Here is a 13,963-nt window from a genome sequence, read left to right on the forward strand (position 1 = left end):
GAAGGTTCTAAACAATGATTTTGTAATGGAAAGAGCGAGAGCGGCAGTCATCACTCGTCCTCATACTGTGGAGATGATCGCTGCATGTAAATGAGGCGCTTCACTTCCACTTAACGAGTAGCTGATTGGGAGATACGCTTCCTTTCTGACAATCGGCTGCTCCTTTGAGCATCTAAATGCACCTTAATTGATGCAAGAACTCTGGTGTCCTGTCCTGTAAAGGTTCTCCTGAATCTTTATACATCTTGAAAAAGCCATGTGAATTCTTAAGCACAAAGGTTTTCTCATCTGATGATAAACTAAACCCTAATTCCACCTCCCAGAGACCTAGAAAAGCTGGATCAGAAGGAGCATTCTGTATCAACAGCTTAGAATAGAGTAGAGATATCTGATGACTGGATGTGAGCTTTAATTTCTTAAGCCAGAGCTAATAAACGCTTACAGATATGCTGAATATGACAAGTATGTAATTGAGAAACGGAGGGAGTAGTTCGGCAGCAGGAATACTATGCAAGGGTAGCAGGTCCGCTATTGTATGCTTAGAGAGGTGGTTCCAAAGATCACCAACCCATGTAGTATCTATACTCATTAGAGGAGGTAGCAGTGAAGCTGGGGTCAAGGGCGAGGGAGACCGGAACACTTGCTGTGACCTAGTCAAGAGAGACCAGACAGGGGACCGTTGAGAAGGGGATTAGAAACTAGGGTAATTTTTGCTGGTTTAGGGAGCCAGAGTGATTTTACTATGCAAAGCAATATCCAACCTCCTTTGGAGTTGGACTGTCTGATAATAATCTTCTACATCTAGGAGGCCTAGGTCCCCGCTCACTTTTTTTCGTGTGACAGGAAATGGAAAAGAAACCTAGGCTTCCTCTTTTTCAAAATGAAGGAGGAGAACAATTGCAAAAAAAAGGGCAAATAAACGGTGCCATTTATCTTAAGTCTAGCCGTTGGGGTGTTGACGCTCAGCGCTGATCCCAGCCAGAGATACAAAAGTACATATGAGCATACAGAATAAGGAAAAGTGGAAAAAACACAGAAACGGAGAGAGAAAACTATGAAAAAGAAAAGCCCTGTACTGCAACTAGTTTCAGCCTGATTGGCATCTGCAATGGCTACCAGTGTGCAAGGCTTGCTGAACATCTAAAACTGGATTTAAAACAGTATATACATTACAGGGAAATGTTTAACCTAAGCATAGGAGCCCAATTACAGAGACTAGCTCAGAATGCAGCACATTGGAGAGACCCGTTGTAATATAGTCTCCCACACCCTCAAGATACTCAAATGTCAGTGTCCATTAGGGGTCTGGTCTTTGCCATCTTGGCCTTGGGAGACTTTGCCTTAGTATGAACTGACCAGGAGCCAAAACGAGGTAAGATAGTCAGCTTCAGATCTTCCTGGGTAGGCATCCAAGATGGGATTTCAAAAAGTGATATTTCAAGCTTCTCCCAGGTCTCCGACAAGTCATTAAGGATGTGAATGGCAATTTTTTGACCATATTTGGTCACAGGTAGGGCGAAAGGATATAGCCAGTGGTACTGGAGTTTAAGCTCATACAGCTTTATGAGAAGAGGATGCATGAGGCGCCTGTTCACCAGAGTGGTAGCAGCGATATCTTGATAGAGATGGATAGAATGGTGTTCTTAGGTCTAGGTCTGAGGGCCTGAGGTATCCCCACTATGACTACATTCGAAGCACCCAGCAGCACAGAAAAGATATCTAAAGCTACAGCTTGCAGGGATTTGTCAGCATGTTTTGGGTGTGCCTTAATGATTTTTTTTCTCCGGCCTGCAATTCTCCATATCCTCAATGAGTCCAAAAAGTAGTAGAAAATAGTAGGCGGCACTCACCACCGTAGAATCACTTTCCTTTATTATTCACGATATTCCATATACATTTGGGCAGGGGCGGACAAACTTCCACATACTGTTGAAAAGCGACCCCATATCCTCAATGAGCATAAATGCCCTACTCAAATGTGTATCCTGTACCCAAAGCCTGTGGCCCACAGAGTCACAAAAGCTAAAGGAATCTCTGACCATGTTCTCCACTCTCTGATCAATGTGCCTAATGTCAGCCTTAACCTCGCACAAGTTCTTTATACCTGGATTCAATGCTTGTAAGAGAGTTTTCTTAAGAAAGGAAGGAGATATTAGGTATCACCTTCCAGAGACATTGGAGTGGCTCCTGTCGCGCCATCAGTCATCTTCTGGCTTCCAGTTGAGAAGCATCACCATCTTTACCAGAGCTAGGAGCCACCTCCTTGTGGAGGAATTTATCCCAGTCAGTCTGCATTTCATGTTATTTAGGGGTATCAAGCAAGTCCCTGGGGCGATTTTAACCATTTGGAGGGTGTTTGCTCACTTCTAATGGCTGATGGAGCTTTTCTACTCAGACAGCCATCACAGTAAGGCTTCACCACCCCCAAACAATTATTTTTGAATGCACTGTGTGGCAATAATTATTGAATTTGTGTGGCATAGTATTTTCAGGGGGGGGGGGGGGGCTGTTTCTGCAGAACGGTATTGGGGAACACAGCAAGCACAGTATTGGGGTGGCAGAATGGGATGTGCAGAAGGTGGAGAGGATGAAGGAACGTAGGAACCCAAGATGTTTGTGTGATAAACTCTGCAGAGATAAGACATGGCAGAAAGAAGTCATCATGGTGGTCTGGCCTTAATGGAAAAGATGATTAAAGAGAACATCATAGGAGAGGTCACTGGACGTAAAAGGTAGGAATTCCCCGATACCGATGCCAGTATCGATACCGGACATTTGCACGAGTACTTGTACTCGTGCAAATGTCGCCGATACCACTGCCAATACCTGATGGCCGTGCAGCGGCGGGTCCCATATTATCATCCCAGATGACATCTTGCAGTGATTCCGGCTCCCTCACTCACCGCCTTCATTTTGCAGACTACCCATGTGCCGTTCAGTTCCATCGCGCTCGCGCCCGGCCGTCGCTTCTCGTCTTTAGCGTGAGAGTGATCACTGGCTTCAGGTGCTGGAGAACACAAGCCAGTGATCACGCCCACGCTAAGGACGAGAAGCGACGGCCGGGCGCGATGGAACTGAACGGTGCATGCGTGGTCTGCAAAATGAAGGCGGTGAGTGAGGGAGCTGGGATCGTGCTGTAACAGGCAGCGCACGGCGCATGCGCGAGAAGAGCGAGGTCCCAGCGTCACGGCAAGATATCCATCACAATGTAGAGAGGAGGGGTAAGGGGCGGGCTTATCGTGACTTGAAGCAAGGAGGCCGCTGCCCCCTTGACTTCCAACCCGACTTGGAGAAGGTACCAACAGACATTAAAACTGCGATTTTAACAAATATGAGGAGACAAATCATTATTAGCAACACACTGGGGGATACTTTAAGGTACTGTGGTTGGTTTAATATGTGTTTTCCAGGTGACAGGTTCCCTTTAAAGCCACTTCCTCCTAGTACTCTGGTGCATCTCATGGGAAGGATTACAGCAGCCAGGTGGGTATGGTGCATGAAATGGAAGAGGAATTCAGTTAATTTCTTTCCATTTCATGTTCAAACATTGAATATAAAATAAGGTGTGGGGGGATGGGCATATAATAGTGATTCCCAACCAGTGTGCCTCCAGCTGTTTCAGCAACTGCGCGGCTGTTATAATTGGTATCAGTGAGTACTTAAATAAAAGTATCGGTACTCGGTCTTAAAAAAATTATATCGGGGCATCCCTAGTAAAAGGTATGTAGTGCTGTATTCTCCTGTATGTTTGGTAACACGCAATGTAACTTATAAGGTAATAGTTCTCCATCAGAAGTCCTAATGTAGTGTCTGCGTCTAATGGAAAGGTTTCTCCATCAACACAGAAGGGGGTTCTTTAATGTAAGAGCAGGGAGACTGTGGAGCTCTCTGCCAGAGGTTGTGAAGAGGCGCCTGGATGTATTTCTGGAGTGTAATATTACAGGTTATAGTTATTAGATTTCTGGAGAACGGTTGTTGATCCAGGGAGTTATTCTGATGGCTGAGTGGAGTTGGGTAGGAATGCTTTTCCCCAAAATGAGGAAAGTTGGCTTCTAAATCGTGAGGGTTTTCTTGCCTTCTTCTTGATCAACTTTGCAGAACAATAGGCTGAACGATGGTCTTTTTTTTTAGTCTTACCAACTACATTACAGCGCTTATTGTACAAAGAATAAACTTTTATTTAAAAAATTTGTGTATTTTCAGATACAGCGATACCAATAATTTTCATTTCTTTTAATTAATTTTTACGTAACAAGGGTAAAAGGGGGTGATTTAAATTCCTAATTCTTTTGGTTCTCGTATTTATTATATATAAATATAGATTTATTTATATTTTGCAACTTTATTTTTGGCCCCCACTAGTGGACTTGAACATTCGATCATTAGATTGCAATCAGACTGCAATGGTTTATCATCACTGTGTTCCTATTAACTCCTGCCACAGGAAGGGCTCAATAGGAACAAGCCTAGGAACCTTCACAAGGTATCAGATGCTTTAGCAACCAAATGATTCCACAATATTGTCATAGGGGGCTGTACGGCTCAGATTCTATGGTGACAAACTGACCATGGCATCTGAGGGGTTAAGTGTAGAGTTGTTTTTAATTATGGACACTGCCAGTGGGTATCTGCTGTGTAAAACAGCATACATCCACCAGCTATGGCACTTGATTATCTCTTGAGCAGATGTCATCTTTAAATACATTTATAATACATGTATGGTGAATTTTGAGAAGGAGCTAGAACTGGTTGTCCCTTGTGTGAATTCTCTGATGTTTAAGAACAACTGATTTCCGAGTAAAATATTTCCCACATTGTAAACATGAATACGGCTTCTCTCCTGTGTGAGTTCTCTGATGTCTAACAAGGGCTGATTGCTGAGTAAAACATTTCCCACATTCTTTACACGAAAATGGCTTCTCTCCAGTGTGAAATCTCCTATGCAAAAGAAGTTCTGATTTCAGGCAAAAACATTTCCCACATTCTGAACATAAATACGGTTTCTCCCCTGTGTGAATTCTCTGATGTCTCTCAAGATTTGATTTGTCAGTAAACCATTTTCCACATTCTGAACAGGGGAGCTTCTCTCCTGTGTGAATTCTCTGATGTCTAACAAGACGTGAACTCTGGGTAAAACATTTCCCACATTCTGAACATGAATACGGCTTCTCCCCTGTGTGAATTCTCTGATGGACCTCAAGAGTTGATTTGTGAGAAAAATGTTTCCCACATTCTGAGCATGGAAACGGCTTCTCCCCTGTGTGAATTCTCTGATGGGTCGCAAAATTAGATTTTTTTGTAAAACATTTCCCACATTCTGAACATGAATGCAGCTTCTTCCCTGTGTGAACTCTCTGATGCCTCTCAAGAGATGATTTGTGAGTAAAATATCTCTTACATTCTGAACATGAAAACGTTTTATCTTCTGTGTGACTTCTCTGATGGGTCTCAAAATATGATTTCTTAGTAAAACATTTCCCACATTTGGAACATGAATACAACTTCTCCCCTGTGTGACGTCTCTGGTGGTTCTCAAAAGTTGATTTGTGAGTAAATTGTTTCCCACATTCTGAGCATGAAAACGGCTTCTCCCCTGTGTGAATTCTCTGATGGATCTCAAAATTTGATTTCTTAATAAAACACTTGCCACATTCTGAACATGAATGCGACTTCTTCCCTTTCTGAGCTCTTTGGGCTCCCGCATCCCTTCTGTGACTTCTTTTCTGTGTAAGAGTCTGTGATGAATCAGAAGATCGGATTTGTTTTAAAACTTTAGAGGATAGGTTTTTGCTGTGAAGGTCCAAGAGTACATCTGGGATAATGGCACGTTCTTCATATGTATGTAATGCGACACCCGGATCTTCTCCATTATAATCTGAAGATATCCGATCACCTGCCAAGAATACAAATGTTTTAAATTATTTTTAAATTATAGAATTTTGTATATGACATTGATATTTTATAAATATAAAACACATTCCGTACAAATTGAAGGCAGACAGAAAAGTTCATAACTGACTAAGACACTGGCGCAGAGCAGATCAATAACATTAGACCTGAGAGCAGGGACCTCTAGAGCATCATGGCGGCCCCCAGGCTGTTCTCTTGCAGTTTTCCACTTCTGTGTTGAAGCCGACAACAGTAAAGAATCATAAACGGACCTGCGGCTATTAGGTGGTGCCCGTCTTCCCGACAGCTACATGCACAGTGGAGAGGAACAGTGCAGTAATGTATAAGGAAGCGATGGCTATGGAGCCAGTGTAAGGATGGATTATCATTCTCTATTAGAATCTAGTCTTGCCTTTGGATACAATAATCAGCATAAAATCATATGTCAGCAGGATCAACCCTATTAAACCAGGCACATTGCTTGTTAGAGTTGATCACACTGAGTGAAACGACTGCTCTCTTGCTCAAATCCCTTACCCAGTTTTTGAGAAATCTGTAAAGTATTATGTGTATCATATACAAGACTAAAGGGCCAGGCAGGATGATAATTTGGATGCCTGGTCCTGTCAATCAAAGGGAGGAGGGAGTGACAGGGGGCAGTGGGGATGTAGAGCTCTGAAGGGCTAAACCCAGCCCTCAGTGCACTGAACACCTCATTAGCATATGACATCTACTGCAGATTTCTCAAAAACCAGGCAAAGCATTTTAACAATAGGGGTCATTTCACTCAGTATGGTCCAGCAGTAAGGCTGGTATAATGGGGTTGATCCTGCTGTCAGATGTTTATTAAAGACAACACATAACTGCACGTGAGAATCAGGAATTATAAGTAAATAATTGTGGCAGCATCACTAATAAGGGGGCACTGGGAGATCTCTCAAACCATTGTCACCAATGCCCTCGACAAGCCATGGGTGACCGCTACCACTTCCCTGTAGATCACTATATGGTGCATTCTATATGCTACATGTCAGACCCTTACTATGCCCCCGCTAATGTGCTCCACGAGGTGTCAGCAAGGGGACTACTAGAGGATGAGTTGGGGGAGCAGAATGGTAGTCGGAAATTGTAGCAGGTTGTCATTGACTGCTTAAGTGAGTGGCCTGTTTTGGGACTTGAAGGGGTCCTCGGGGAATTAAGAAAATGAAAATACTTAACTATTACTTTATTATAAACACATTCCCAAATATCTTTCATTAGTTATAACGTCTCGTTTTGTCCGGGGAGCGATCATTAGGAGAATTAAAATAGCTACCGTCCGATTACTACACACAGAACCTGTCCTAATCACACTGCAGGACAAGTTACTGTCTTATCATCTGTATTCAGGACCATAATCCCTGACCAGCAGAGCAGAGAGGAGGATGAGGCAGCTCTTTACCTCAGTGCTCTGAAGTAACTTATCCTTCTGTGTGATTAGGACAGGTTCTGTGTGTATTAATAGGACGGCGGCCATTTTAATTCTCCTAACGATCGCTCCCCAGACAAAACAAGCCATTATACTGTAACTAATGAAAGGTATTTGAGAATATATTTATAATAGTCATATTTAAGCATTCTCATTTTCTTAATTCCCGGAGAACCTCTGGTTCTCTTACCTGGTCCTTGCCGCCGGTTTCGTTCTTGATTGCACTGTCTCCGCATCTCCCCTGAGTGCAAATAAAAAATAAATCAGTCAATGAAGGGGGGGTGAGCTTATGAAGGAAAGGCTAGAATTACAAAGAAGAATAATTGTGTGTAGAATAGGGAGGCAGGAAAAGCTTCCAGGTGCAATTAATGCCTTATAACAGTTGTAGCAGAACATCAAAAGTAGCCACCTGCAAGGATATTATTTTTCTTTTTGCCATTTTTAGCAAAAATACAGTCTTTAGGAAGGGGGCACATAAGCTTCCCAGCAGTAGGGCACAGCGTCGCTATCACACGTCTCATCAAGCGATGCCACGCCATGTTTGCAGCTGATCGGTCTGGGCAAGAGTAGCCACAGAGGCGAGCAGTCGCTAAAGTACATCGAGAAGCAAACATCGCACTGGCTGTGGCTTGCCACAAGGTGCTGGAAATGTCCAGGAGACGGTCCCGCTTTTCAGCCATTCTTACGTAGTGAGGAACGCTCTCCTGGACTTGCGTCAGAATGGCCTGCAGCTACACCACCTTATCTGCAACGTTCCAACTTGCTTGAATTCGACACTGCACATGCTCAAGCGTCTGTACGAGCAGTGGAAAGCCGTGAACAATTTAGTCATTCACCAGACTGCCTCAGCAGCAGGAAGCATGTGTGGTTTCCAGGTCGGGCAGTGGCAGCTCATGCCAGTTATACTGCAGTTGTCCCTCATCCCCCTCAAATGTATTTTTGAAGAGAGACTGTCGCTCAAGCAACAGGACGAAGGAGGAGGATGAAGAACGGCTAACGCATCTTGCTGTCCGCCCTGTAGCTGTTGGGTGCCCTCAATGAGAAACTCCCATGGGGGAGGAGGTGCTGTCACTGGAGCAGGAAGAGGAGTCAGAGTTGGAGGAGTCAAAGAATGATGACGACGGTGGTGACACCAACCAGGACACCCAATCGACTCAGTGGGGGGCGGAGATGGAAAGAACTGGCTCCTCGGGCACGCTGGCCAGAATGGTGACCTGTATGCTTGCTTGATTACTACCATGACAGACGTAACACTGACATCAAGCGGTCTGATGATTACCGGATATTCATGCTTTTAGACACTCGCTATGAAAGCAAAATTGGGAAACGTTTTCCTCCCTCCGAAAGTAAGATCAAATTACGTTATAACCAGGAAACACGTTGCACACAGCTTGCCGCAGCTTTCGGTGAGCAGGCGCCTGACGCCATCGTGTCTGAAAGGGAGGCCCTCTCTGCCCCTGCACACTCACCACCCTCCCACCGCCACAAGCAGCAGAAGCCATAGCAGCCAGTACAGTCTGCTCAGCAAAGGCCTTTTCACATGCCGCGCCAGGCTGAGGCCAATCAGCAAGCCGAGACCCACCGCCTCAACACCCAGGTTTAGGCCTACCTACAGTGCATACCCTGTTCCATTTCAATAACTCACTAATTTTCCCCTATGGTGGAGGAAACTGTGTTTATACTTATTGTATTAATACTACTAGTGTCCGTAAGGACTAATTTACACCACTTGTTCCTACACTATTATTGCACTAAGTCTTAACTTTTAATTTGTTTTCTATTAATAAACAGTTGTTAAAAAAGTGATTTTAAAACTCTAGCTAGTCACATTGTTTCCCTACTGGCTGTGCGCTGCCCGTTTCCATCGGGTACAATGTTCCAAATTGAGCTATTCTATCTGTTCCGGCTAAATTCTTCTAAATGCAGTTCATAGTGGCTGCACCGAGTGCTTGCTATGTTAAAACTAATAAGTGGCGCTGCCCCCCGACATGTTTCGCCGAGTACCGGCGTCTTCAGGGGTTAGGGCAGTGTTTGAGCACGCTTGTTTATCGGCAAATTATATAGCCTCTGTTGACATGTCTGGGTCAGACAAGTGGGGGCCTATCCACATCATGTCCAATAGGAACGTGTGACGTCAGGGAACCTCCAATATCATTGGTGGCAGTGGAGAACTTCCCCTCTTTCGTCATCTCTTACCTATTTCGGTCCTCTTCTATTTGTCGGAGTCTGTATATGTCATCACTGATGACATGTCAACAGAGGCTATATAATTTGCCGATAAACGAGCAAGCTCAAATACTGACCTAACCCCTGAAGACGTCGGTACTCGGCGAAACATGTCGGGGGGCAGTGCCGCTTATTAGTTTTAACATAGCAAGCACTTGGTGCAGCCACTATGAACTGCATTTAGAAGAATTTAGCCGAAACAGATAGAATAGCTCAATTTGAAACATTGTACCCGATGGAACCTGGCAGCACGCAGCCAGTAAGGAAACAATGTATCCATCCTGGATATGAATGAATAGCAGGGATATACAGTAATACTGGATAGAGTAAACCGAGTGACTAGCTAGAGTTTTAAAATCACTTTTTTAACAACTGTTTATTCATAGAAAACAAATTAAAAGTTAAGTCTTAGTGCAATAATAGTGTAGGAACAAGGGGTGTAAATTAGTCCTTACGGACACTAGTAGTATTAATACCCTGTTCCATGACCCCATGGATTTCTGGGCAGGCAGACTGGAACAGTGGCCCAAACTGGCACAGAACAATCTCCTTTCTTTCTTGCCCATCCCACAGTCATCTCGGAGAGGGCTTTCAGAACCACAGAGGGATGGTGACACCAAAATGGACCAAGTTGACCTCCGCCAGTGTCCAAAACATCACTTACAGTCCCTGACAAAAGTCTTGTCGCTTCTCTATTTTGTAGAAACTCCTATTAACCTGACTTTTAATTAATCAATTGGTGTTAGAAATAGCTCATATGAAAAGCTAAAGCCCTCCCAAATGATGTTTAATGCACTGAAATAAATTAGTTTCACTGAAAAAAGATTTATCATTTAATCAAGACAGAAAGGTCAAATTTTGGCAAGACAAAAGTTTTGTCGCCTATACAGAAATGGAACAACTTTACTGCAAATCCAAAAATATGTCAGCAAATTAAGTAGTGGTGCTGTGAGATCCAAATGTAATATCTTGTATGACTTCCATGAGCTTGAAGGACAGCATCCATGCAGTTTGGCAAGGATTCATACAATTTATTGATGAAGTCATCAGGAATAGCAAAGAAAACAAACAGTCTTGCATGCTGTAGCTAAGATTTCTTGGTATTTTAGACTATTGATGTTGCCTTCCACCCTGCAGATCCCTCGCACATCCCCATACTGGATGTAACCCCAGACCATGATTTTGCCTCCACCAAACTTCACTGTTTTCTGGGTAAATCTCGGCTCCATGCGGGTTCCAGTAGGTCTCCTGCAATATTTGCGGTGACTGTGGTGTAATTCAACAGAAGATTCATCTGAAAAATCCACCTTCTGCCACTTTTCCAGCGTCCATCCTTTTAGCAGGCTGTGGGCCTTGGCAAATGCCACACGGTTTTTCAATTGTCTTTTGTTTAGTGCTGGCTAATGATTCGACCATGGAAGCCATTTCGAGACAGAATCCAACAAACTGTTCTGGTTGACACAGGGACTTCAGGTGACCAGGTCTCGTGGAGCTCTGCTGCAGTGGAAAATGGGCTGGCCTTGGATTTTCGAGACAACAAACGGTCCTCTTGAGCAGTTGTCTTGTGGGGTTGGCCTGACCTGGCCTTGTCCAAAACGTCTCCAGTCTCTTCAAATCTTTTATCCTCTGAACTTGACACTGAGACACATTGAAGGTGTCTGCCACATCAGCAGTGGATCTGGTCTTCAGCCTCTTGATAATCAACACTTTAGTCTCCGGGTGAATCTTAGGCATGTTTGCAGAGGTCTAGGTGCAGTTGATGTGAAGGTCTAGTGTACTGGGGTTCTTTTTATACACACCTGAGACCTAATTGATCCATTATTAGTCACAGGTGAAGCTCATATGACAAGGCGACAACACTTATGTCTTGGCAAAAATTGACTCAATGGGCTTTATCATGTTAAAATGAATATTGTGAATATTAGAATACTTTTTGTCAGTTTCGTTTTGCACTGAAACATTGTTACAAAAGCTGTTGGGATTAAAATGACCCATTTCTTGTAACAAAATCTTGATTAGAAATATATTTTAGCGGCACTTCAGGTCAATTTGTACACAAGCGTAAGACTTTTGTCAGGGACTGTATCTTAAAATGAATCAAGCCTGGATTCGGGAGGATTTTCACATTTCTCCGGTTGAAGCCGATGAATGTATCTGGCCTTGCTGGTGGTGCCACATCTTGCCACTGTTGCTGCCATCATGTTTTGGACAGCTGCTGCCTCCATCATGCCACTGCGGCTGCCTACTATCATGTTCTGTACAACTGTTGCTGCCTCCATCATGCCACTGCTGCAGCCTGCCGACTATCATGTTCTGTAAGGCTGCTGCTGCCTGCTGGCCAACATGTATTATATGGCTGCTGCTCCTCGTTGCTTCTCCCCTACTACCACTGCTATTATAGCTACACATCTACTACCACTACCCATAGACAGCCGACATATGCCTTGTATGTTCCAGGCTATGCTGCTTCTGCTACTATTGCCTCCACATGCTTCTTATTACCCTCCCCTCTCCACATCCAAACTGCACTGCTGCTACTATTACCACTACTATCTACTACTACCATTATCAATACTACTACGCCCACCTTCCCTCTCCACATCCACACTGCATTGCTGCTGTTCCCAATTAAAAGGGATATTTTTTTAGGCTCGTTCACAATGAGTCACTTTTTCTTCCGACAATCAGCACTTGTGCGAGTCATTTAGGAAACAGAAATACACATAAATTTGCACCGCAATTGGCAACTTCTCCCTGCTCACACCAGGTCTAAAAAAGTGGGTGTGGTGTTCACCATTTTCTAGGCCTGTTTTAGGCGTAGAAAATCGTCTAAATATAAGACAGCAAGGAAGCGGCGATGGAGAGAGCCTCTACATAACTGCGGCAGATCCACCACCAGCGCAGGGGCTTATTAAGACCAGCATCTAATACGCTAGTCGTAATAAATGTGCTCCTTGGTCCCCCAACAAGCCACTTTAGAATTTATTTATTTTTATCCCATAACAGTGTGTGTGGTTAAACATTATCTACTCTCGATAAGGGACAATTTTTGGAATCTTTGGAATATGAAGAAGCAGAAGACTTGTCCCGGAGCGGTGCGATATTAAACATGCTGTATGATAACGCCGTCATACGTGCTTTTCCCTATAGCTATGTAAGTCAGCGTCAGACATCATTTACTATTGCTGGCATTGCATTCCAGAGCTTGGGGGAAGGGGGATGTTCAGGGTAGAAAAAGCAGAAATTCATAAAATGTTAATAAAAGAAATAACATGTTTTCCTAAAAATGCTGACTCCTAGGAGACTAGAGGAGGTTATATACCAATTTCCATGGCAATTGGAGCCAATTTGGTTCAGCCCGACCAAACTTTAAAAAAAAAATTCAGCGAACCTAAACCGAACCTTGACAGGTTCGCACATCTCTATACAGTCCAGCTAAATGAGGGTCCATTAAAGGAAGAAGAAAAGGTGACAATCCAAGCCTTCCGATCAACACTGGGATATAATGTGCAGAAACAATTAAGGCATTTCCTAACTCTAATCACTTTATAGTCAGCAGCAATGTTATATTGGGAAAAATGATTCAGCATCCATTATTGATCGGGATGAACAGATGTACCCCTCCCAAATATACCACACACAGAGACGCTGCTATAACATGTAACTCCAGCAGGGGGCTCCAAATCCTTGGCGAGGACAGCCAGGGAAGGAGAATTAGTCTTTAGAGGAAGTGGGCAGGGAATACTGCTCCAGTGTGTGCGCTTGTGTGTAACTCAATCAGATGCCAAGCCTGGGGACCAAAGCGGCCAGAGTGGAGAACCAGAGCCACTAGAGAAGTTCTGGTCTCATGGTTCCAGTGTAGAGTATTTGCAGTAGAGTGACAGAACCAGCCAGAGACAGGAGTAGCCTACAACGACATCCCAAGAAAAGCATATTTAGTATATGGAAAGTCTAAGCACAACATTGTTCTGAAGTTGTTCTCAACAGTGATGGTCAGTTCATAGTGTTCGCCAACGAACACATGCGGGCTGCCATCTTTAGTAAGGTAGACTCACCCGTTCCGGCGATGCACAGGTAAGCCCTTACCTGTGACGGTCCGAAATCAAATGCAGTCACCGGGAGCAGACAGATCCGAGAACAGCCGCCGGGGGCCTTCATCGGGCTGTTCTCGGAACTGCCTGCTCCCGGTGACCGCATTGGCGAACACTGCGAACTGACCATCACTGGTCCTCAACTCAATCAAGTGTGATTGCTGAGTTGCAGAGACTGATCAAGCATTACTGTATTTGGATCACTGTATAAAGTCTGCTCTAGAGATGAGCGAATCAAAGTTGACAAAGTGTTATTTGATCCGAATTTCATGTTTTATTAGATTTGCAC

General features: G+C 44.0%; 1 protein-coding gene across 1 annotated transcript in view; it reads right to left on the minus strand.

Moving 5' to 3' along the window:
- The window catches only part of LOC121002652 (zinc finger protein 850-like), a 78,153-nt gene that overhangs the window by 26,526 nt on the left and 37,664 nt on the right, over positions 1–13,963 (minus strand). Inside the window, exons 7-11 of the mRNA XM_040434086.1 lie at positions 7,548–7,598; positions 4,741–5,893; positions 2,904–3,039; positions 2,040–2,132; positions 1,317–1,559 (exon numbers count right to left, since the gene is read on the minus strand). Of these exons, the coding sequence (XP_040290020.1) occupies positions 1,317–1,559; positions 2,040–2,132; positions 2,904–3,039; positions 4,741–5,893; positions 7,548–7,598 (1,676 nt within the window). The remainder of the gene's footprint in view (positions 1–1,316; positions 1,560–2,039; positions 2,133–2,903; positions 3,040–4,740; positions 5,894–7,547; positions 7,599–13,963) is intronic.

This window comes from Bufo bufo, chromosome 5 (assembly GCF_905171765.1).
Source record: "Bufo bufo chromosome 5, aBufBuf1.1, whole genome shotgun sequence".
Taxonomy (NCBI): Eukaryota; Metazoa; Chordata; class Amphibia; order Anura; family Bufonidae; genus Bufo; species Bufo bufo.